Source organism: Oikopleura dioica, chromosome PAR (assembly GCF_907165135.1).
Source record: "Oikopleura dioica chromosome PAR, OKI2018_I68_1.0, whole genome shotgun sequence".
Classification (NCBI taxonomy): domain Eukaryota; kingdom Metazoa; phylum Chordata; class Appendicularia; order Copelata; family Oikopleuridae; genus Oikopleura; species Oikopleura dioica.
Window position 1 is genome coordinate 16,013,587 of NC_137293.1, and position 21,445 is coordinate 16,035,031.

At 43.8% G+C, this 21,445-nt stretch overlaps 9 protein-coding genes across 10 annotated transcripts; all 9 read right to left on the reverse strand.

Moving 5' to 3' along the window:
- Nucleotides 1–12: 12 nt before the first annotated feature.
- On the reverse strand, nucleotides 13–648 carry LOC145704724 (protein phosphatase inhibitor 2-like). The gene is made up of 3 exons (XM_081782195.1): nucleotides 479–648; nucleotides 258–432; nucleotides 13–217 (listed from the first exon to the last, which is right to left on the reverse strand). Exons 1-3 carry the CDS (start codon nucleotides 646–648, stop codon nucleotides 110–112), a joined length of 453 nt encoding a protein of 150 aa, XP_081638321.1. The 3' UTR covers nucleotides 13–109.
- Nucleotides 649–675: 27 nt separating this feature from the next.
- On the reverse strand, nucleotides 676–1,717 carry LOC145704723 (uncharacterized). Its single transcript, XM_081782194.1, has 3 exons — nucleotides 1,484–1,717; nucleotides 1,308–1,443; nucleotides 676–1,251 (listed from the first exon to the last, which is right to left on the reverse strand). Exons 1-3 carry the CDS (start codon nucleotides 1,715–1,717, stop codon nucleotides 1,124–1,126), a joined length of 498 nt encoding a protein of 165 aa, XP_081638320.1. The 3' UTR covers nucleotides 676–1,123.
- Nucleotides 1,718–1,747: 30 nt separating this feature from the next.
- Nucleotides 1,748–3,037, reverse strand: LOC145704721 (uncharacterized). Its single transcript, XM_081782190.1, has 5 exons — nucleotides 2,908–3,037; nucleotides 2,819–2,865; nucleotides 2,351–2,776; nucleotides 2,072–2,308; nucleotides 1,748–2,030 (listed from the first exon to the last, which is right to left on the reverse strand). The coding sequence occupies exons 1-5, from the start codon at nucleotides 3,035–3,037 to the stop codon at nucleotides 1,866–1,868; spliced, it is 1,005 nt and encodes a 334-aa protein (XP_081638316.1). The 3' UTR covers nucleotides 1,748–1,865.
- A 439-nt stretch (nucleotides 3,038–3,476) lies between these two features.
- Nucleotides 3,477–8,819, reverse strand: LOC145704718 (CLIP-associating protein 1-B-like). 2 transcript variants are annotated; one of them, XM_081782186.1, is made up of 16 exons: nucleotides 8,599–8,819; nucleotides 8,207–8,545; nucleotides 7,222–8,161; nucleotides 6,989–7,178; nucleotides 6,556–6,739; nucleotides 6,260–6,516; nucleotides 5,936–6,036; nucleotides 5,654–5,893; nucleotides 5,463–5,611; nucleotides 5,223–5,420; nucleotides 4,825–5,181; nucleotides 4,718–4,735; nucleotides 4,380–4,595; nucleotides 4,189–4,332; nucleotides 3,857–4,146; nucleotides 3,477–3,816 (listed from the first exon to the last, which is right to left on the reverse strand). In XM_081782186.1, exons 1-15 carry the CDS (start codon nucleotides 8,743–8,745, stop codon nucleotides 3,928–3,930), a joined length of 3,699 nt encoding a protein of 1,232 aa, XP_081638312.1. In that variant the 5' UTR covers nucleotides 8,746–8,819; the 3' UTR covers nucleotides 3,477–3,816; nucleotides 3,857–3,927. The 2 variants fall into 2 exon arrangements, with proteins under 2 accessions (XP_081638312.1, XP_081638313.1); XM_081782187.1 differs by lacking the exon at nucleotides 4,718–4,735.
- A 140-nt stretch (nucleotides 8,820–8,959) lies between these two features.
- On the reverse strand, nucleotides 8,960–9,702 carry LOC145704725 (uncharacterized). Its single transcript, XM_081782196.1, has 3 exons — nucleotides 9,533–9,702; nucleotides 9,360–9,462; nucleotides 8,960–9,317 (listed from the first exon to the last, which is right to left on the reverse strand). The coding sequence occupies exons 1-3, from the start codon at nucleotides 9,695–9,697 to the stop codon at nucleotides 9,232–9,234; spliced, it is 354 nt and encodes a 117-aa protein (XP_081638322.1). The 5' UTR covers nucleotides 9,698–9,702; the 3' UTR covers nucleotides 8,960–9,231.
- Nucleotides 9,703–9,766: 64 nt separating this feature from the next.
- LOC145702114 (uncharacterized) lies at nucleotides 9,767–11,332 on the reverse strand. Its single transcript, XM_081779322.1, has 6 exons — nucleotides 11,142–11,332; nucleotides 10,772–11,094; nucleotides 10,564–10,731; nucleotides 10,290–10,513; nucleotides 10,145–10,242; nucleotides 9,767–9,985 (listed from the first exon to the last, which is right to left on the reverse strand). Exons 1-6 carry the CDS (start codon nucleotides 11,328–11,330, stop codon nucleotides 9,767–9,769), a joined length of 1,221 nt encoding a protein of 406 aa, XP_081635448.1. The 5' UTR covers nucleotides 11,331–11,332.
- A 488-nt stretch (nucleotides 11,333–11,820) lies between these two features.
- On the reverse strand, nucleotides 11,821–17,726 carry LOC145703637 (clathrin heavy chain 1-like). Its single transcript, XM_081781022.1, has 10 exons — nucleotides 17,559–17,726; nucleotides 17,090–17,515; nucleotides 14,103–17,039; nucleotides 13,065–13,898; nucleotides 12,910–13,020; nucleotides 12,747–12,871; nucleotides 12,583–12,703; nucleotides 12,419–12,541; nucleotides 12,213–12,377; nucleotides 11,821–12,170 (listed from the first exon to the last, which is right to left on the reverse strand). The coding sequence occupies exons 1-10, from the start codon at nucleotides 17,685–17,687 to the stop codon at nucleotides 12,060–12,062; spliced, it is 5,082 nt and encodes a 1,693-aa protein (XP_081637148.1). The 5' UTR covers nucleotides 17,688–17,726; the 3' UTR covers nucleotides 11,821–12,059.
- Nucleotides 17,727–17,737: 11 nt separating this feature from the next.
- Nucleotides 17,738–18,671, reverse strand: LOC145703638 (UDP-N-acetylglucosamine transferase subunit ALG13-like). Its single transcript, XM_081781023.1, has 5 exons — nucleotides 18,557–18,671; nucleotides 18,468–18,522; nucleotides 18,261–18,420; nucleotides 18,102–18,190; nucleotides 17,738–18,060 (listed from the first exon to the last, which is right to left on the reverse strand). The coding sequence occupies exons 1-5, from the start codon at nucleotides 18,637–18,639 to the stop codon at nucleotides 17,953–17,955; spliced, it is 495 nt and encodes a 164-aa protein (XP_081637149.1). The 5' UTR covers nucleotides 18,640–18,671; the 3' UTR covers nucleotides 17,738–17,952.
- Nucleotides 18,670–20,896, reverse strand: LOC145702115 (tubulin--tyrosine ligase-like protein 12). Its single transcript, XM_081779324.1, has 4 exons — nucleotides 20,885–20,896; nucleotides 20,423–20,629; nucleotides 18,946–20,192; nucleotides 18,670–18,888 (listed from the first exon to the last, which is right to left on the reverse strand). The coding sequence occupies exons 1-4, from the start codon at nucleotides 20,894–20,896 to the stop codon at nucleotides 18,696–18,698; spliced, it is 1,659 nt and encodes a 552-aa protein (XP_081635450.1). The 3' UTR covers nucleotides 18,670–18,695.
- Nucleotides 20,897–21,445: the final 549 nt, after the last annotated feature.

The following is a 21,445-nucleotide window of genomic DNA, read 5'->3' on the forward strand; positions in this document are numbered from 1 at the left end:
TGAGAAGGAACTCTGGACATTTATTATTGCTTTTATATACAGGATTATTATTATTTCAAGTTGTCTATTGTGCAAGAATGATGAGAATGATTTAGTACAGTCGGAAATGTTAGTCTTCATCTTCCTCCTCATCGTCATCTTCTTCCATCATCTGTCGTGCTCGAGCCATTGCTTCCTTCATGTTGTAATGATTCGCGCGAAGGCTTTTAAACTTGTTCTAAAGAAAACTATTATGCGAGGATTAGATAATTCAATACCTTTTTCTCGAGCTCAGCAGGTGTCAGGTCATCATCGCTGTCCGGATCTTGCATGACTTTTGGCAGCTTACCATCGTTGAGACGACTCATCAGGTCGTCTTCGTTTAGCATGTCACTTGTAACGGGATTTTCAGGGTCATGGTAGGGAGTCTTGGGCTCATCAATTTTCATATGGCTTTCGAAAGGAACTTGACATTTTTCAAGGAACAGTCGCTATTTACCCGTAATCTTTGTCAGCTGGGTGATAAGTTGCTCTAACATTCTCCTCGTCGTAGACTGCGTTCCCTTTTGGCGTAGACTTTGCGCCAGGCTTTTTCAATATCGATTTTTTCGCAGGCGGGAGGCTGCTTGTTGAAGCTCTTGACGAAGTGGAAAGCTCGTCGACTTCCATGATCTTAAAAAAACCGTTGAAAATAAATTTTATAAAAAGTGAATATATATAAGTGCAGGCAAAAGAAACTATCAGTGATACACAGTTGAATGCAAAAGTGAAAGTGCCTCTTTCATGGGCAAAAAAAGACTAGTGAATAATTTCGTAGAACCGATGCTCTGTGTCTTTTATTCAGTAGTTTGTGAGATGAAATTACCGGCACCAGAAAATAAGTCTGCTTGAACGAAGGTCAGGGAAAGAAGAAAAGTATCAATTAAATAGATTAAAGCATTGTCTCCTGATGAGCGCGGATTTGAATTGAAAAAATTAATATAGTGCTAATGGAGATGCCCAACAGGAAAAATGCTGCCAAATGCAATCAAAAAACACCTTGAAAAAAAAGGAAGAGGAAAATGAATTAGTTTCAATGGATGAATGTATCTATTAGTATTATGAATGCTTTGCGGAAATCTTTGCGCGGAACTGCAAAATAAAATTAGGACTCGGATTTCTTTGTGCCGCGCAGTAGTGGGACTTCTGGGAGGGAGCGATTAACGTCGGTAATCAAGGGAAACATCTGCTTGTCGTTTATGAAGCTCTCCAGGATCGCTTTTGAGATGTTGGCTGAATGAATCATTAATTCAATCAGAGAAATTGCAGAGAGAAGAAATTGAACTTACAGCCTTTATTTTTAGTTCGCCACTGTTCATCTCTTTTCGCAACCCGTAGATGCAGCCGATCCATGAGAACATCCTGTCCCAATCCCGGAATTCGACCAGCTTTTGTCAAAAACGGCGTTGCCTCCCCAATCGATTCCTTCAAAAAAAATGAGCCACTTTTTATCATCCAAACTAACCTTTCTATGTCCGAATGCGTCCGGCGTCTCTGTAGCTTTTTTCTTTCCCGTGACTCGTAAAACGCTCTTTCTGTTGTCAGATAAAATGCTGCTCATTCTTTCGGATCTTCGCTTCCGCGGCCGCTTTGCCGGTGGAACACGAGGAATCGTCACTCGTCCTGTTTCATCTTTTGCCTCTTCAGAACCTTTCTCAACCTCCTTTTCAATCTCTTTGGATCCGCTTTCGCTCGCCATTCTACAGTGATTAAAAGTTGATGAGCGGGGTTACAAAAAGAAAATTTTATTGAGACTTCTAATTTGGCAGACTCGTCAATAGTTGTAGAAAAAATAAAAACTCAAGTAACGGAGTGTAGGAATGTGGCGATTTGAAAAGAAAAAAAAGTTAGTTCTGAATCGGGCGACGCTCGTGAAGGGCTGTTCGCACTTCCCAAGCGAGTGCTCTTCGCTTCTTTGTTGTTGGAACGACGTAATCTGTCGTGATCTTGCGACGGGGCAACACTGGTTCTGGGTCTTTCTGGGACATGATCTTCCTTACAGCCTGTCTCTCCTAGCAATCATTTGGCAAAAATGATCTATAAAAGTCCAAACCTTATTCCACTCCCCCGTTGGTAATTTGAATTTTCCCCAATCGTCTCGATACTTCTGGAAGAGCTCTACCGGCCCATCTTTCCGGCCCGTTTTGAAGTGAGGCTTGAGAAAAGCAGGCGCGTTCGAGCCTCTTTCGCCGTCCCAGTATCCATCGTTCCTTGGAGCAGGCGGTGCGGTCTGCGGCCTTGCGTAAATTGGAGTATGGTCTTGATTATCATCAAATCGCACTTTTGATATCTAATATACAGCTATAAAAGCTGCTAACAAGTGAGTTCCAACCTTTTTAATCGCTGTTTGTGGCCTGCTGGGTTCGATTTCACTGTTCTGTCTTCTGATATTAATTTTGAGTCGATCTAGTCTATCTCGTAACTCGGAGTCGATTGTGGAAATGCTCATCAATGATTGAGTATCGTAATTATTCGTATTATCCCGTTCAATGGAGACGATAGAGTCGTTCGGTCGCACCGATTCGATTACAGAGACGAAGCTTTCGCCATCGTTGCTTTTTCGGAGAACTTTTCTGGTTATTTTTGAAACCGGCGCTGTTCGGAAAAACGACTCTGAAATCGACGAACTTGATGTTGAAACAATGCTGCTTGCGTCGGAGTCCGAGTGTTGACCGGCGCGATGCTGGTTTGGATGAATTTTTGGTAGCGAGATGTATTCCGTAGCATCGGTTATATCCAAGAACGAGTCGCCTGTTGTCTTGGGAAGTGTTATTTTACGATTATTGAAAAGCGGAAATACCTGTAAATCATAATCTAAAGGCTTTGGGTCGGCTGAATTATCGTCTGCTAAAAAGAAACTTCTCACGTGTATCTTATTCATAAACTCACCCGACAAAAGCCTTGAAATATCAGAATGAAACTGCTCTAGCCTCTCCTCCCCCACGTCACCATATCCGAGAGCGGCCAGCTGCGCCTTTATTTCTTCTAGTGAAAAACTTGCTGAGTCATTCGATACCATTCTAGAGCAGGAGACACTCATCATCTTTGATTTAAATGAAGCCAATAACTTTATTGAAAACAAACTCAGGTAAAATCTCTTGGATTCGGGACGGAATGTAGCGGAACACTTGCCTAACACGAAATATATTCAATTTACAACAAAAAACGGGACATGACTATCTTTGATGCATGTTCTGTCGATGTCTGTTAGAATAATTGAAATTTATTTCATTGCACAGCTGAACTATACGAATAGAAGCTTGGAAGAATTTTTGCTAAGTAGATAGATGCTGCTTTTTATGGGATAGAACACATGTAAATTGACTCCTTCAAGGAAGTCTTGTTGATTAGTAACTGCTTTTTTGCCGTTTATATTTTTGAATTCCGTTACTTTAGTTTATTTGTTAGCAATTAAACTTTACGGTGTGTAAACATGGGGGTGAATGATGGCTGTAGAAAATATACACAGAGTGATGAAGTGAAACAGTGAGTAGTGAAATTATTAAGAATTAAACTCACTTCCCTGTTGTCACACACAAAGATATACAAAAAATAGAAAAAGGAACAAATGAATTTGAAAAACGAAGATCTTAGTGTACGGCAATGGGAAAGCGTGTATTGTATTGGTGAAAAATGGAACTTTTAAGAAGTGTGCTTGTTGAGGTACAGGTCGAAGAGTTTTCTGTTTGTACCAGAAACGCCAGCAAGGTAGGGCTCGACGATGTCTCTGCGTGCAGTGTAGATATGTACAAGACAGTAGACGACTGCTTTGCGAACAGCTGGGGTCTCATTTGTCCACTTGAGGAATAAGACTTTGAAATCATAGAAGAGTACTTACTTGTGAAATTAAATTATTGAAAAACTGCATGGACGCTTGTTTTGCTTCAATAGTAGAAGCGTTGGCATTGCTCAACTCAATTTTTTGACCTCGACGACTTGTCTAGCTATGTCGATAGAGTCGCGGTTGATTGGATTAACATCGGCGACGCCAGGCGCGAGTATTCCAAAGCACTTCCAAATGGACACGGTACACAGAAGACCAGTAGCTGCTGCCGTCAATGATCGAGGAAGAGAGTCTGCTTGTTTGACACCAGCAGTTGACTCCACATCGACTTTGATGAGGATTATCTGAAAGAAGACCATCAAAATGTTAATGAAGGCTCATTTTACCTTCTTTACACAAGCCTCAACAGCTTCCGGAGTGAGTGCCGATCCTTTGTTCTGCGCCAAATCTTTTATACAGTGAACGGAGACCAGCCTATCCTGCGTTGAGTTATCTTTATTTTCAGCAACTTCCACCAAATGCGTCAAAGTCTGAATGACATGGTAAACATCCTTTAATTCATTACTTTTTGTATTACCCTGTTGATAAGCTTATCATCAATCGACGAGCTATCCTCCCTCAGGATGTCCCGAAGCGTATTTAGACCTGCTTTCAAACTATCAGGGTCGCCTCTTTGCAGTAAATGCAACGCCTCTAGTATCGGATTTGGCTTGGTAGCAGAGCCTGGTCGGTTGAGAAGATCAGTTGGCTCGAGAATTCCATGCTGAACGGTGCTGTCCAAATCCAACAGTGCCTATTTTTTCGTTAGAATGTGAAAATATAGAGCAGGGAAAAATGATAATTGGCTGATAAGTGAAGACATGTTCAAATTCGAGTAATCTAATCAAATTCCACTCCAATCTTGTAAGTGATTACCTGATGATGACTTGGAAACTATCAAAAAATAATAATTTTATAATTATAAATTCAAATCAAGATTTCTTGATTTGAATTTATGCCAGCATAAATAAACTTGTAAGTACCTGTTCGGCTTTCAGAAATTCAGAATCATCATCCATTTCTCCTGAAAAGTTCATCATGGTAATTTGCTCGCTGATGTTTCGGATTTCATCCTTCACCGATGATGGAGCTGGAGAAGCTCGAGCCGAAGTTCTCTCCGGAGTTGAATATCGCTCTGTCGTCCTACTGTAGTGATTTGATCCAAGTGATCCGTAGCTACTCTTTCGCTCATATGACTTGCGGTCTGATGAGCTCGTTGATGGCAGTGAGGAAGGCTGACTAGAAGGAAATGTCGATTGAGTGAGAGGAGATTGCTCCCGGAGGACTTTTGTAGCACCGTCTTGGAAAGTTTTTGGCAAGTCATTGAGCGCAGCTGAAAACTAGAAAGCGCTAGAAGAAGCATTCTAAGTGTATAAAAAACCTGGGCGGGATTTAATGCGAATAGAGCTTGAATAGCTGCTGCAGCTTCTCGCCTCACTTCCATAGATTTTTGCTCACATGACCAGCCGACTAGTTTTGACATCACCAAACGAGTCTCTGAGCAGTTTTCTAACATGGTACTATCAAGGTAGCTGATAAGTTCACGTAGAAAACGAAGAGTAGCAGCTTTTTGACCGTACTAAAAATTTTTGAAATCAAGGAAGAGTACGCGAAGTCTTACTGTTGGCTGAGTCACGCCAGGATCAACGAGGAATTTGCGGAGACGCGAGTAAATAAGCTCCTTCGGGAACTCACTCTTTATCGAATCCAGTACTTCTAGAGCTGCATGACGATCTTGGCCGAGTAGCGAGCCGAGACGCTTTAGGATTCCTACGAAAAAAATTACCAACGATCGCTATTTTAGATGATTACCTAGTAGAAGTACGTAAAGCCACTCTTTTACAGGCTCTTCCCTAGCATGTGCACTCAGAATTTTTGGAATGACTCGGAAAACATGCGAAATGATTTTATCCGAGCCAGCTGATCCATTGATCATTTTCTGCATGATGTCAACGAGTCGTCTCATATCTGTCTTGTTCAAACTCAATCGCTGCTCGCACATCGTTTCTATCGTTGCCAGTGCTTGTTTTCTATCTGCGTTCGTTGTCGCTCCTTTCAATTAAAGTCAGCATGTGATTTTTTGCTTTGTATTACCTATCAATTGAGAAATAGCGTGTGATGGATTGATATCAGATTGGACACCGAGTAAATTTGATAGAAGACGTTGTCCAGCAGCACCCGATGGTAACATTTTTCTGTAAGAAAGCTTGTTAGTATTCTGGTTAGTAAGAGATGAAAAATCACTTTTGAGATATTTTCGATTTAGTTCAAGAACTCGTTCTTGATGCCCAAAGTGATGCAAGGGGCGAAATTTTCTCCTTTGACTTGATGAATAAGAAAGAGAACCGAGGGATCCCGATCGAGTATTTCGCCTAACTCTGTTTTATGTGGGAAAAGATGAGAGGATCAACGTTTTACCTGTCATAATAAATACTGTCAGGGCTGCCCTCGCGAGATCCAGCACGTGATCCTTGGCGAGATCCAGTCCTAGAGGCGCTTCTGGAGCCATGTCTGGGGATGCGACTTGGCGTACGTCTGGTAGTACTGCCTGTCAGAGAGTGAGGTGGTGAGTTTGATCGTGATCCTGGCTGTGAAGTTGTTCGACCCGGCGTTCCGAGGCTTTTTTGGGAGTATCTGGATTGAACGTGTTTGTATTTGTTCGACGGTGTTGATGGCTATTCACGATTTGAGAGGAGTTCAATGGCTTTTACTACCTTGGTATATGGATTCATTGTGGAGAATTTGGCATTGACAGGACCGAGGTCAGAGCGAGTTCGACTACCGAGCGTTGGAGTCTTTGGAGTTCTTGCCCCTGATCGAGAGCCAAGGCTTGATGCAATCCTGTTCAGTGATCCTCTTGAGGAAGCAACAGAGCCGGTAGAAGCGATCGAGTCTTGGCTAAAATTTAATATGAATTACAAGGAACTTATTATTTTTCTTTAACTAATCACCATCTATATTAATTATAAAATATAGATAAGACGCTCATCATTTGCGCCCGACATATTCTGTGTGCTTATGTTCAACCTTGTGCGAAATCAAAGAAGCTAGTAGCTAAATATATTACTTGCCCATAAAGACTTGACAGAATGGCACTAAGATGTTAGTAGATGTTAGTCAAGTTAAGTTATTGCAGGTCAAGTTTACCTATCGCTTCGTTTTAAGCCAGCTGAATTAAGAAGCTTCTGAACATTGGACGGCATTGATGATTTTATTAAGCTCGCTTCGGCAGGAAATTTATCGTTGAAATAGTGGAACAAGTCTCTTGAATACTGTCGAACACCAGAGTCAGGATCCTGTAGCGATTTGCAAATAGCTGTGCGCAATTCTTCTAAAACTAAACGAAGGTTGAAAATTAGTCGGTTGAATTAAAGGCAAACCTTTTTTGAGCTCATCCACTGACCAATCTTTGGACTTAACCATTAGACAAAGCATCAAAGTGCACTTTTTTCTAACAACGACGCTTTTTGAGTCCCGGACTTGCTCCGTAATGTGAGGAACGAGCTTGTGGTACGGGCAATCTCGGATTATAACGTGACAGCAGGCGACTGCGGAACTCGCCATGATCTTCGCCGAGTTCGGGATGAGTTTCAGCAAGTTTGGCATGATGAGATTTACAAGGCTGCCAAAGTTTACAGTGCTCAGATTTTGCGCCATTGATCCAATTGTCACGCACGCTTCTCGCGTCACCTGCGATCTGAGATCGTTCAGCGCAGTGTTCAGACTTGGAGCGAGTTTTCTTAATTCCGTTCCCGCGAAACCAGCTAAAATTCGTTCCATTCCGAGAAGACGCAACATCCGAAGCTCTTTGATTCGCACTTCCCAGTCCGTTGAGTTTGCCGTTAGATTGGATGTGATAGAATTTATAATGCTGTCGATTCCTCGAGGAGAGAAGTCCAACTTGTTCGGGTCAGGAAGACCTTCGTTGTACTCCCTTTCTAGCTCGGCAATACCGACTTCGCCTGCAGCGAGCTTCTCACTGTCGCCACTTGCGTTTGGCCTCAATCTGGTAAGCGTCGATGAACCAACTCGTCGACCGGAAGCGCTCGGAGTTCGAGATCCAGGCCGGCTCGACGGTCTCGATGGCGTTTTATTACTACTTATGATGGCTGGATCGATGATCACTTCATCCATCTTCGCGATGATATTGTAGAGTCGCTTTGGATTCCTTTTTGTCAGGTCACACTTGAGTCGATTTCCGAAGCATCTGTAGCCCGCACAGATAGCTTCTATTCCGGCCTCTCTCACGTCGACTTGTCTATCGTCGTCGATGAGCCGGAGTAAGTCGCCGACTAATTTTGAGAAGCCAACTTCTTTTGCCTAAAAAAACGACATGACAATTGAGTGATGTAAATAAAGGTTTACCTTGCTAGGGAATTTGTCTAATGTGTGCCGTAGAAGATGGCATCCTCCCTCGCGCACTCGCCACACTTTATGACCCCAGGCTTGTTTGAGAATACGCTCCATCGCAAGCGCTTCCGGTCCATCATAAGCCGCTTGAAAGATGTTGAGAAACATCTGGATAGCTGGATCCTGAATCTGCTGGTCGCCCATTTTCGCGATCAGCTGAACGTCGCATTTTGTCAGGAGCGCGCGGAACTTTGTCCCCATGTAGCCGACAACGATGGATAGGAGGTCGATTCCCTGGAGGGAGACACGGTGGTTACTCGAACCGATCCAATTTGTCGCTATATCTGATACGCACTAAAAGGCCAATTTTAGAAAGACCGATCATTGATTATTGCCTCAGAACTTACTCTAGTCTCCTCATTATCTGGCAGACGACCTTGGCGGACATTGAGGCCAGTTTGTGATATTTCATCAACCAACGACTGGCCTTTCTCAACTCTGAGACTGACTGTATTCAGCCTCAGAAGCTTCTCTAGTAATTGATCCGAGTCCATTATCTAAACTTATCTCGGGATAAAAAATTCGAAAAAAAAATCCACAAAAAACTGGCACTCCGACTGGCACAAACTGCTTCTTTGGCCAATTTCAAGGCTAAACGAGTTCAAATCTGCGATCAAAATCAAAATCATCGGTTGCTCGAGTTCACAACAACAACGACACAAATTGAAAATTTTGATATTATCGGAGCACCAGTTTTGGACACGAATATTAACGAAACTGTTTTCTGTTATTACATGTGCGTCTACTCAGTCAATGAACAGTAAATATCTGAACTCATGAACACCTGGAGTAATCAAAGACAGAATCATCTAGAAAAAGATAAAAATTTAGGGCAAAAAGACGAAATTTGAAAAAAAAAGAAAGAGAATGCGTTTTCTCTGGCGCCAAAAAATGGTCTGGCGAAAAATGAACAAATTACTTTCCCTGGATGAGTTCTGTCTAAGTTCAGTATTATTGCAGTTTTGGGGAAAAGCTCGAAATTACATGGGGTACGCGTGAGTGAAAAGGCGCTCGCAGCCTTCGACTTCGCCAATGTAATCTTCCATTTGCAAGTCATCGAGGCGACCTGAACGCGATCGATTGTGAACCTGGAAAAAAGACAACTCACCTGAGAGGACATCTCCTCCGAGAGTTCGAAGAGATCGGCCGGGGACCTTGGGGCGGACAGACTGAAGCCGCTCCATTTTCAAGCCCATGGCAAAACCGCGTCCCTAGAGGTCAAATGTTATCATTCTTTTTCCTTTCTCTAATGTTATCAAATCCTACTTGCTTTCAACTTACTCCAACTTGAAGAGCACGATTGAACATGGCAGCATCTTCCATTTCCGCCAAGGTCTTTGGCGCCTGCTGAAGAGGATGGAGAGCCTTACCGGCAGTGTTCTGTCCTGGAAGAGTGAGCTCCAGGGAGTTCAAAGTGTTGGAAGGGAGAATCTGCTGCTTAGACATTCTAAATATTAACCAGTTTTTTAACCGTGCGTAATTAGTTTTAAATAGGTAATTTACATATTTTGGTAATTAAAACTTTTGGCGGTAATAGAATTTAGGCACATTATCGAGTGGAATATTAAATTTTTCCCTAATTTCTTCCTCAAAAGTTCTGTCTTCTTCCAGCTCCGCGCTGTAATCAATCACGCTGTCGAGATCGTCGAAGCCCATCTCTAAGCTGTTTCCTTTTCCATCTCTACTCGGATCAATCGAACCCGTCAAATTCTTCTTGATCGGCAAACTGACCGGCTAAAAAGCGTAAAATGCAGAAGTATTTCAACTGAATTGCAATTTTCAAAGCACCTTCAATGACAAGGTTCATTGGGCAAAAAACGCGCGAACTTGCGCCCCCAGGGCATTCGAGCCAATCAAATTGAGGCGCGCTTTCTGAATAGGCCCCCCGCTTACCAGCTGTGATTCGCGGCATGTTCGCTCAGCCTGCAGATCTTGCCAGTCCATATTTTCAAAGTTCTTCAACGAGAAATTGCCATAATTCATAACGAGATCTAAAAATGACGTTGATTTTTTCCAGTTTTCAACCTTTTTCACTCACCTAATGTTTCCAAAAGACCGTTTTCCTCCAATGTATCTAGAATGTACTCTCTGTGGCTTCTGGTGTCATCCCCTTTATTGCTTTCCCAAGCAGAATGACTCAGCATCGTATCCTGAAACTTGTCATTCAGCACATCTGGAATATCGTCCTTCATGATATTCTTCTGTGACAGCGGGCCGATCACATTTATGAGACTCCGGCCATGCTTCAAATATTTGACATCTCTGAAGGATTTATTAATTTTTCTCTTCTCATTTTATTAGCTCTCTCTTACCTATAATTGAAGGGAATCGTCGCTGCTCGAGCTTCTGTGATCTGCGTTCTTTCGTAGAGCGAAAAGTTCAGCGTTCGGTCGGACTGACCTTGGCTGTGCGTGGAATTGAGCCCATCGACCCAGACGAGGCCATGTGGCATGTAAATATTTTTCACGATTCCGAATCGTCTAGAAATCGAGTTTTCAGATAGCAGAGAATCGGGAGCACCTGTAGTCCGGGTGAGATGGATTGACGACCTTGACCACATCGCCTGGAAACAACGCCCATTTCTTCGGATCAATAAGATCCAGGCTCGCCCAGTTGTCCTTCCACCATTTGGTCATTTTTCTTATCGCTCTGGTCATGTTCTCGTCGTACTGACCGATCACATCCGAGCTATCGCCGAGTTGAACGAGTTTGTAATGATCCGTCGGAGAGCCCTCGTTGTATTTTGGAATGTATAGTGGCACCGTCTGTCCCTGTGGCGTATAAGTTCCGCCATATGCGGGTCTTCCACGCGGCTGTTGCGCCAGATCAACTTCCTTTACTGTCTATGCAAGCGTCGTAAAAATCGATTAATTGGGACATAATTGCTTACAGATGCTCGATTGTAGGTCTCCTCCAGCGCCCCGGATCGCGAGAAATGCGCGTTCGGCGCGACCGGGGCTACCCGCGGTGGTTGAAGATGCTTCCCAGCCTTGTCAGATCCGTAAATGACCCGATCGAGGGGTTTTGTTTTGTAAACACCGCGCTTTCGTAGTCTTAGCGCGGCACCGCTCAGCCTCATTCTTTGAGTTTTATGTATTAAAAATGGGTCAAAAGCAGGAGCCACTATATTTTTTTGTGAACAACAATCACTTATCTGATGGATAATGATGGTACTGTAATACGGAATATGAACGATTAAATGTCAATAACAAGTTTTAAGTACTTCTCTTGGTGTATGTTGAGCTTGGAAAAGTCTTGAAAGTCTAGCTTCATACGAATGAACTTAGAGTTAACATGGTTAATAATATGGTAGGAATCGGGAGTTTAAGAATACGCAAACTTGGCAAAATACCACATGTATCAATACAAAAGATAGAAAGGTAGAGTGGATTTCAATTGAACTAAGGATAAATATATTCTGGATGCATTACTGTCCTCGCAAAGTCGACCGTGGACGCAGGTCTCCAGCTGATTTTCGATCATCGGGCAAATGCAAAATTTCCAACATAAATGAATATAAAAAGGAGACTATATTTTGAATGATTGCACATAAGATTGGAGAGAACTCATTTTTATTTTTTCTTTGAAGAGGAGAAAGAAGGATGGGTAAAATAATAAAAGATAATGAACACGACGTCACGAATAAGTTATATTTTTTTATCGAAGTGCATGTTAAGTTATATATACAAGAATAAGAAGAAGCAAGTGTTTCCGAATTCGTCTTTGAACTAAGAGAAGCTGCTGTAAGATGGTGAGTAATTGCCTAGCGTGTCCATTGCAAAAAATAGGTTCAGTCAAGAAAAAAAACTTAGAATTGTCCAGGCATTCCACCGAATTGGTTTGGCATGCCACCCATGCCCATGCCGTTTTGCATACCAGGCTGTCCCATACCGCCCATGCCAGGTTGACCGAATGGATTCTGAAAAGGTTATCAAAAATATCACTCGAGAAGGACTTTTACCGGTGCTCCTGCCATGCCGGGCATATGTGCAGAGTTCGCCAACATGAGCTGAGGCGCCATGATCATCGGCTGCTCGGGCTCTTCGGCTTTTTCGACCTCTTTCGTCGTCCTATTCTTTTCTGCATTTTCCAGGGTTTCGATTCGGAGGGTCATTTCACGAAGAGTCTATTATCAAGATAAGCATAAAAATGAGCGTCATTTGTTACCTGGATAAAGTAAGGCATGGCAAAGTCCTGGATTCCGTTTCTCCACGATTGTTCGAGAACAACGTCGGGTCGCATGAGGTCGTAACAGGTGTAAAGGCAGGCAGCATAACAATCATGTCGACCCTAGATTTTGTTAGATTTCGATAGAAACAATGAAAACTGACCTTTTTGAGGAACCAGTTGGCGAGTTCTTCCACAAGTTCGGTATCACGGCTCTCGGCAGCGTACTCCATTGCGTCTTTGAAAAGATCGTCCTTCTTGCAAAGCTCGACAGATTGCTGCCATCTACAGGAATATCGGTAAGAAATGTTGACAAAAAGAAATCAACCTGTTGTTCTTCTTGTAAAGGTAAGCAGCTATACGTCTGAATTCGAGGAGTTCGTGCTTTTCAAGTCGAAGAGCAAGGCCAATAGCATCAAAGGCATCATAGGAGTCGATGGAAGTTCGGAGAGCCTTATTTCAGTTAGTTTAGTCAGTAAGTACGCGCTTACCTGGTGATCTTCTTCTTCGATGAAAAGGTCGGACAATGCCTCGTTGACGGCCTTGTTGTTGATACCTTGGGAAGCTCGGAGGTAAGGCTTGACAAGAGCAAGCTGGTTCATCTAAGAAATATTTTTGAGATTTTGTTGTATATTGGAAATTATACCTTTTTAAAGAAGCAAACAGTTCGGGTGTGGTCGATTCGTGGGCTAAGAGCATTGAGCAAGTCGTTGATAAGAAGAGGCTTGAAGTCGATGTAGAACTGGAGAGCCTTGTAGTAAAGCTCGATGTTGGCGACCTTGGTGATGATGTCCTTGAAGAGTCCCTCTTTCCATGCGACAGTTGGGTGCTTCATCATTGTCAAGATGGCGTTGTCGTACTCCTCGTACTTGTCGTAGAGGAAAACAAGCTCGGCCCACAAGTGTGCAGTCTCGGCAGCTCGGAGGACCTTGGGAATATTGACACGAGACCAGAAGAGCTCGAGGTGCTCCTTCATCTTCTCAGGCTTGTACTTGGAGTAAAGAATAGCAAGCTCGGTAAACATGCCCATGTGAGCACGTTCGAGTCCGAGGGCGCCTTCGAGCATGGTGATGAGCTCCTCAAAGAATCCACGATCCTGGTAGTAGCTGATAAGATCATCGAGTTCGTCAGCATGGACAACGATGTTGAGGCCACAGAGTTGAGCAAGTCGGAACTCGCCATTTTCGACGCAAGAAAAGCAGACTTCCTTCCATGTTCGGGTTGAATTGGCCTTCTTGGCAGCCTCGACAGCAGCCTGATACTCTCCAAGTTTGACGAGAGTAGAAGCAAGTCTAGCGAAGTTGGAAATGCTGGCGTATAGGACCTTGGCAGCCTGGTACATCTCTTGATCATAGCATCGATCACCGATCTGCTGGACATTAGCGTTGTTGGAAGTGGCGATGAACTCTTCAAGCTCAGCGAGTCTATTCGTCTTTGCGAACGCGTAGCAGAGCTCGGTTTCAACGTAAGCTTCTCGGGTCTGAAATGACAGTTAGACTCTTTCATAGTGAGATAAGGGAATCTTTAAAGATTCTATTTTTCTTCAATCTAGTTTCCCACTAATAAACTAGATCTCAATTATCACTCAAACTTCAATGCATGCAAAAATCAGATTTAACGCTTACTGTATATGATTCTGCCAAATCCTGAAACAATAAAGAGGGATAAAAGTCTAATAAGTTACCTTCTTTCGGGCCATCTGAAGGAACTTCACAAGATCATCAAATTCAGAGTTTCGATGAGCAGCATCAACGACTTCCATGTAAGCAGAAGGATCATCAGCCTTGATGAAGGAGTCGATGGCTTCTTTTACGAGGTTCTCAACGAGTTGAGCTTTACCGAGGAGGCTCCAAACTTCAGGAGTTGAAATGCGTTCGGCGAATTCGTAAGCTCGATCGAGATTCTTGACATTGTTGATCAAGACTTCCATGGCAGAAGTCGTGGCGTCGAACTTCTTGAAGATAGCGAATGCTTCCTCATAGAGCTCATTGTTGATACAGATTTCAGCAATATCTGGGGCATCGTAGTTGTCAAGTCGAGAGATGTAGTCCATAACGCGGGTAGTGTCAGCCTTGACAGCAGTGAGGATGAGCAAGTTCTGCAAGTTTCGATGGTCGGAGAAGACGGAGTTTTCGAGAACGACCTTTTCCAAAAGCTCGATCAGCTCGTTTGGCAAGTCAGCTTCCATGAAGCTCTTGACAGTCACGGAGATCTCATCAGGATCCTGAGCCTCACCGAGAGCGGTCTGGACGACTTGATCGATGACAGATCGTCTGTGTGGGTTATCGTCAACAAGGACCTTTCCCCAGAGCTCGGGATCTTTTCTTCGGACAAGGTAACGCGCTTCGTTCTTGAACAATGAGTTTTCGTTGCAGACCTTGATGAGTTCATCGTCGCACATTCCACGCTCGTACGCAACGCATGCGAGATGAGGATCTCGCTTTTCGCAGTATTTACCGACAACAGCGGAGTCATAGAAGGGGTTCTCGCGGAGGAATCGCTCAGGGTTGTTGTTGGCATCAATGTAGATCTTGGCCAAAGCATTGTGAGTGGCGGGTTCTTGGCAGCCTTCAGCAATTCGCGACTCAAGCCATGGGAGGAGAAGCTTCAAGCGGTTTCGTTGCTCGACTTCGGCGACAAGGTCATCAGTAGAAAACTGACCTCGGACAACCATGATGAGGCTCTTGATCACATCTGGCTCGCAATCGACATCCAAAAGGCCACCAATGACCTGAGGGAGTCGAGATGGGTTAACTTTCTGGACGTAGATCTCGATGTACTTCTGGAGATTATTTCTGTAAAGATGGAGAACCAAGTCGTGGACGAAGTCGAATCGATCGCAGACGATGATCAAAGGAAGTTGGTCAGACATTTTCTGCTCTTTCAAGAAGTTCTTGACTTTTTCAGGCTCGTAGCAGTTAGATTCTCGGCAGATTCGCTCGACTTCCTTGATTTGGTTGGTCTTGACGGCGGCTTCAATGAATTTGAAATGGACTTCGGGGTCCTGGCTGAAGTTGACCACGGCTCCGAGGAAGTAGAAAAGACCTTCGTAAGACTTGAATGATTCAAAGATGGCAATGAGCTTATCAGCGCCGAGCTGTTCGTGGTATTTTCCGGCAACCTTGACAACAAGTGACAAGTTAACGCGAATGTTGGCAGTGAGCATCGCCTTCAAGCACTCGAGAGAGTCTTCGACAGAGAGATTTCCGAAGTACTGGACGAGCCAGTCGGGCTGGAGAAGATGGGTGTGAATGATTGCTCGCTTGATATCGTAGAGATCAGTGTAGTGCTCAAGAGCTCGCTGAAGAAGGCCAGCCTTTTCGCAAAGTTGGGCAATGTAAGGTCGATCGTAGTGAGAGAAAACTTGGTTACCAAGAATAGCGTCAGCGACTTGCTGAGTTCCACCCATCAGGTTCATTTCAAGAAGCTTCGTCTGGAGGTGTCCTTCTGAGGGTCGGTTGTTCTTGAGACCATCCAAGAGGAAAGCAGTGCACTGTTGGACAAGTCGGAATTCAGAGAAAACGTCAACGATCTGCGAAATATCAGCCAAAGGCTCATCATCAGCGACGAGGGATTGAGCGAACTTGGTGCCCTGATCAGGATTCATACGCATGATATGTCGCAGAAGGAAGATGTAATCGGGCGTGAAGCCAACTTTCTGGGAATATTGAACAATCTTGTCGAATTGGCCAGTTTCAGCGAAGCAGCTGACGACTTTGTTAGGTGCGTTGGCTCGGAGGTAAATGGAGAGCCCGAGAGTGGCGTCGGTCGGCTTTACAAGGTCACCAAGTTCTTCGGAGCATTCGAGTTTGTCTTCCTTTAGCCATTTTTCAATGAGCTGCTTTCGGCCCTGGGCAAGGACCGGTCGGCAGAGTTCCATTGTTTCGACTTTGTTAAGCTTGCCAGCATCCAAGAGAATACCGAAATATTGAAGAAGTGGTGAGGTCTGTCCTGGCTGAGTTGGAACTTGTTGAAATTGCTGGATAACTTGAGTAGTTCTGAGAACACCACGAGGGGCTTTGGCGGCCACTTTGGCGGCGTCAGTGTACGCCCCTTGTTGAAAGAGAAGCTGGAACTTTTTGATGAAGAGATCATCAGCGCCGCCAAGGTCACATCGAGTAGCAATTTTCAAAGCCAAGTCATGGTTGTTCAGCTGACCCTGGCAGTATTGAACGATGTTAGACTCATCGATAGTAACGGCAAGGACTTGTCCCTTTCGGTTGACTCCCATCATACCACCAGTCGACTCTTGAGGTACGGTAACGAAGATGGTATCGCTTGAGATTCTGTTCATGAAGATGCAGATTCCGGTCTCGACATCGTACATGTGGATGTATCCATATTTTGTGACAAGGTAGATAACACCGTGCTTCTTCGACACTTGCATAGCGACTGGGAAGTCATTGGCAGCTTCAGCTGGGAAGAAAACATCAGCTTGTCGCTTGGCGAAGGGTTGGTTTCCTGCTGCAGGTGAGCCAACTTCGATGATGTGAAGCTTGCCTCCAGCGGGGCCACGAACAGAGAAACAGAAAAGATTGGATTCTGCGTTGTTTCCTTCGGCTTTGAATTGAGTGAAAGCAGCCGCGTGACCTTCGATGGGTTGACTAACTTTACGATCGACCTAAATAAGGGCATTAACATTTTTCTTCCAGGTAAAAATCAAAGACTTACTGAGTACAGCTGCATTGCTCCTTTGACTGCACCACCAACGGCACTGATTCCAACGAGCAAGAGCCATTTCAGATCTGCGGAAGCTCTGTAGTTGATGATCTGGCAGCCTTGAAGGGAGCCATGTCTGTCGAACACTTTAACTGGCGCGGATTCGCCTTCGATTGACCAGTGATAACACGCTTGATCTGTGGCAAGACCGACAATACTCGGCGTGATCCACTTCCAAAAGACGACCTCTTCTGTCATATTATGTGCTTTCATTTTTGCTTTGAGTTCCATATTAAAAATTTGAAGAGTTTTGCCGGCTTTGAGAGCGATGATTTTACTAACGGGGTTCATGATGGCATTATCTGCCGTGATGGGACGTCGGATTGGATTCTGTGGATCTGCCATGTCGATAATGACGACTTGACTTTGATCTCCAACCTTTACTTTTGGTAAAACAGAGAGTAAGTAATCAAAATCAAACCTGTTCGCGGACGCAAATGAACTTTTCGGACTCCATGGTGAGATTCGTGAACCCGACATTGGCCGCATTTATCCCGATGTTTATTAAATTCAAGTTCTCTTCGAACTTTATCGGCAAGTTCGCCGCCATCCCGTTGGCTTTCTCTGAACACAAAGCGCGTTAGATTCTGGTCTCTGGCCTAAATTAGTCCACAAAGTAGCAGAAACTGATATTTTTGTTGTTAGTATGTGGGCAGGAAACGCGACAAAACAGGCGGCAAAAATGATCTCGGACTGAATAAAGGTGCGAACTTCAAATCGTACGCGGCGGAGAAAAGTAAACGAAAACGCCAAAACGCCATTTTGAGTCGACAATCAGCATGCCATCAGCTTCACCTGCATTACTCTCGTAGATTTCATAAACAAAACAGTCGACGAAGCTCCTGATTGATCAATCGAGGATTTCCAGGCGGGAATTCGGCCAGTTCAGCCTTTGCGATTGTATTCAAAGATTCCGTTAGGGTCTAAAAGGGTTAGGTCGAAGAGATGAGTGGTTAAATAGAACCTGAGGATAGCAGTACTCCAAATAATTGCATTCCTTCAGTGCACTTGCGAGCTCTAACTGGTGGTTATCCATGAGAGTTTCATTTATCACTGAAACAAAATGATAACAGATTAGTCTACTGAGTCAGTAATTTACTGAGTCTCGATCTTATCAACTAACCGACCAGAAGCCTGCGGCGGTTCTCCAACGCTTCCAAGCAGCTTCCCGCGCCTGCATGAGAAATAATCAAATCCGCATTCTCGTAAAGCTTCTTCCAGGGATTCCCCCGCATATAGTCAAACGATTCAATTTCGATGGGCACATTGGGCACTTTCGGCGCCTAGGAATAAAAAGCAATCAAGCGTTATGTTGAGTATTTCGACTTACCGGGCCAGCGCCATGTTGAATGTAAACTTTTTCATAACCCAGTTGAGCTAGAATTCTTTTTATTCGACCGGCTGGTCAAAGTCCGGTACCTGAGTGGCTCGTTCTCTGAAACAGCAGCAATGAGCTCTCTGAACTCGGTCGTCCCGACAGTGACTAACGCGTATGATCCCATTCTAAATTCATTGCATTGTTTATATTTGCGTATTTGCTCATAACGTCCGTTCGCAACTATGCGTGTAACGCAATCAGCGGCAATAAAGTTTTATCGTCACAGAACACTGTCTTGAATACTTTGTTCATGAAGTCTGGGTCCACCGAGAGCATCGCTGCCAGACTTGGATTGAAGTTGATCTCTAACAAGTACGGCCGAGCTGAGCCGTCGTCACTTTTTTCCAATACAAAGTCGGCGGCGTAAAAACCTCTGAATAAATCGATTTTGAGCATATTTCAGAGAGAGAGAGAGAGGCGCGTTTTTTACCTAGACTGGGGATAGTGCGAAATAACACAAGGAGGATTGTAGTCCTTAGAAATTGCAGCAATGAGAACATCCCTCAGAATCCTCGTAGATTGAGCACGAACAGCAGCATGGATATTCTTTCCTGGCGCAAGCTCATTCATCATTGGCGCAAAGTCCTTTTCAAAGAACATTCTCTCTGAGTAATCTCCATCCGTATCATCGTTGGATAACAGTCCCCCATTGTCGTACAGTTTCTCCAAATCAAAGTCCTTGGGACAAAAGAGCCCACGCACAATGTCGACGACATATGCTTCGATTGGCTGTATCGATTTGATAAAGAAATGATAGCGATAATGGAAGGCGCGGCGATTGATGGTGAATTGGTTGGTGATGAATTTCTGGACGACGAGGGGTTGGTTCAGTTCTCGATGGCGGAGAATTTCGATCAAGGAACTGGTCACGATCGTCTTGTCCGCGCGCTGCCCATTCCAAGACTTCATGATCCAAGTGTTTTCGAGTCCTTCTCTTTCTCTGCGTTTGAATTCGGCGATGAAATTGGAAGCTTCAGAGAGCAAATCGTACGTAGGAGAATACCAGTGGACTGATGTCTCTCCGTCTTTGCGCTTTCGCTTCGCCATTTCAGTAAGGTCGACTTTTACGGTCATCAAATACTCGAACGGGAACGAGTTGACAATTTGATGTGGGGCCTGGTCAAACTGCTCCTGAAAGTCGTGCACCGGTTTTTGAAGCCAGAGAATGTCTGCGTTGCTTCGATCGGGCACCAACTCAAACAGCTCGTCCGTTAAGTGTTTTTGCACCTGAGCCGTTTCCGCGTAAACTTTGATGTTTTTCGCTGGGGGTTGGATTTCCGGAATCATGTGCGATTCCAAACTGGGAAGCGTCATTTTCAACTTGTCGGCGATTTTCTCGAAGAATTCATCCAGTTTCTTTGGAGCGGCAGGAGAGGCGTCCAATTTCGCCTGAACCCAAGGATACAGTCGAATTACACGGTCGTCCGTCTTCGATGAGCCTGACGCATAATCCCTTGTGACCTCTTCGTATGGACGGAGACTTCGCTTAGGGAACATAATTGAAATGGAGTAGCCGTAGAACTGGCAGAAGAAAGGAATGACCACGAAATTGGGATCCCCATGATGGCGGATTCGCGAGCCGAACTCATCCAGCAAGTACCAAAATGCTGCGTTTTCGCCATCGATACAGATGTTGTAAACTTGACCCCAAGACCAGATCTCATCAAGAATTTCGTCCTATAATTTTGAAATAGGCTCGGAAACCTGTGTTCAAAACCTGAGTCAGGGTCCAGAAAGATCTGAAGCCGCTTTGCGGCTTTGTTAAAGAAAAAGCCGCCGCGCTGCTTTCATTAAAGATCTTTCTGGACCCTTACTAGGGTTTTCTACACAGGTTCCTGTTTCTCAAAATTTATGATTGACGATTTTAAATTTCTGTAAGCAAAAATTGTATTCTGAAGAAAATTTACCTTTTCCAAATTTTCCTTTTCGAAAATCCCCTCAAGCCGTTGCTTCAAATTCTCGTGTTCCTGTAATTGCTTCGCAGCCTCTGCCCTATCTCTCCAAGTCCAACAATGATCGATAAGCCAGATAGACTCTGGGCTTTGACAATCAATACCTTCTTCATTTCGTACAACAACCTTGTATTTTCTTATGATTGATTTACAAACATGTTTCTATCACTAGATATGCCACGGCATCTGCCACGAGAAGATGACTCGCTTGGCCAAGAATTTACGACTTTTCACAAAGAAAAATTTTCGACACTGAGGGACTCTGATTGGGACAATTTTACAAGTGGCTTTGACCGGGGCAAAAGACCGTGAAGTGGGATATTGAATTTTCTCAATGATAATGAATTTTTATTTACTATTCAAATAGGGGGTCCCAATCTAAACGCGAAAATTCATTTAGGAAGACCCAATTTTAACGGATTTTTGCATCGTTTAATTATTTATAAAATGCGTTAAAATGGGGACATTCTTTATGAATTTTCGAGTCAAAATAAGACCCCATATTTGATTAGGAAATAAAATTGATTATTCTTGAGAAATTGAATTCTTGAGACATTCTAAATGGCAACCTCCGAAAAAAAAAACATTGTAAATCTTTTTCCTATTACGCGGGATACCCTTATCCCCCTCCGAATTCTCGGCAAGTCCGAAATCTTCTCCAGCGTCAAATCTCTGTTCAATAATTTTTTCATACAACTTTTTCCAGAATCTCTTAGGAACCGCGCTGCTCTTCAAACTTGCTTCGTGGTATTTTTCAAAATTCTCATAATTAATTTCCATTCTGAAAATGAAAGATTTGCCATCTTAGCAAAATACGATCGAAAAATTAAAAAGCATTTTTTGAAAGACTCTTTTTTTTCTGTAGGAATTCTAGAGCCGCTAAAAGTCAACAAATTGGCCGGCAGAAAGAGAGAGAAAGCTCTCGAATGACGTCATAGAAGGTCGCTGATTCATGAGATTTGAGCGGAATTAGTCATT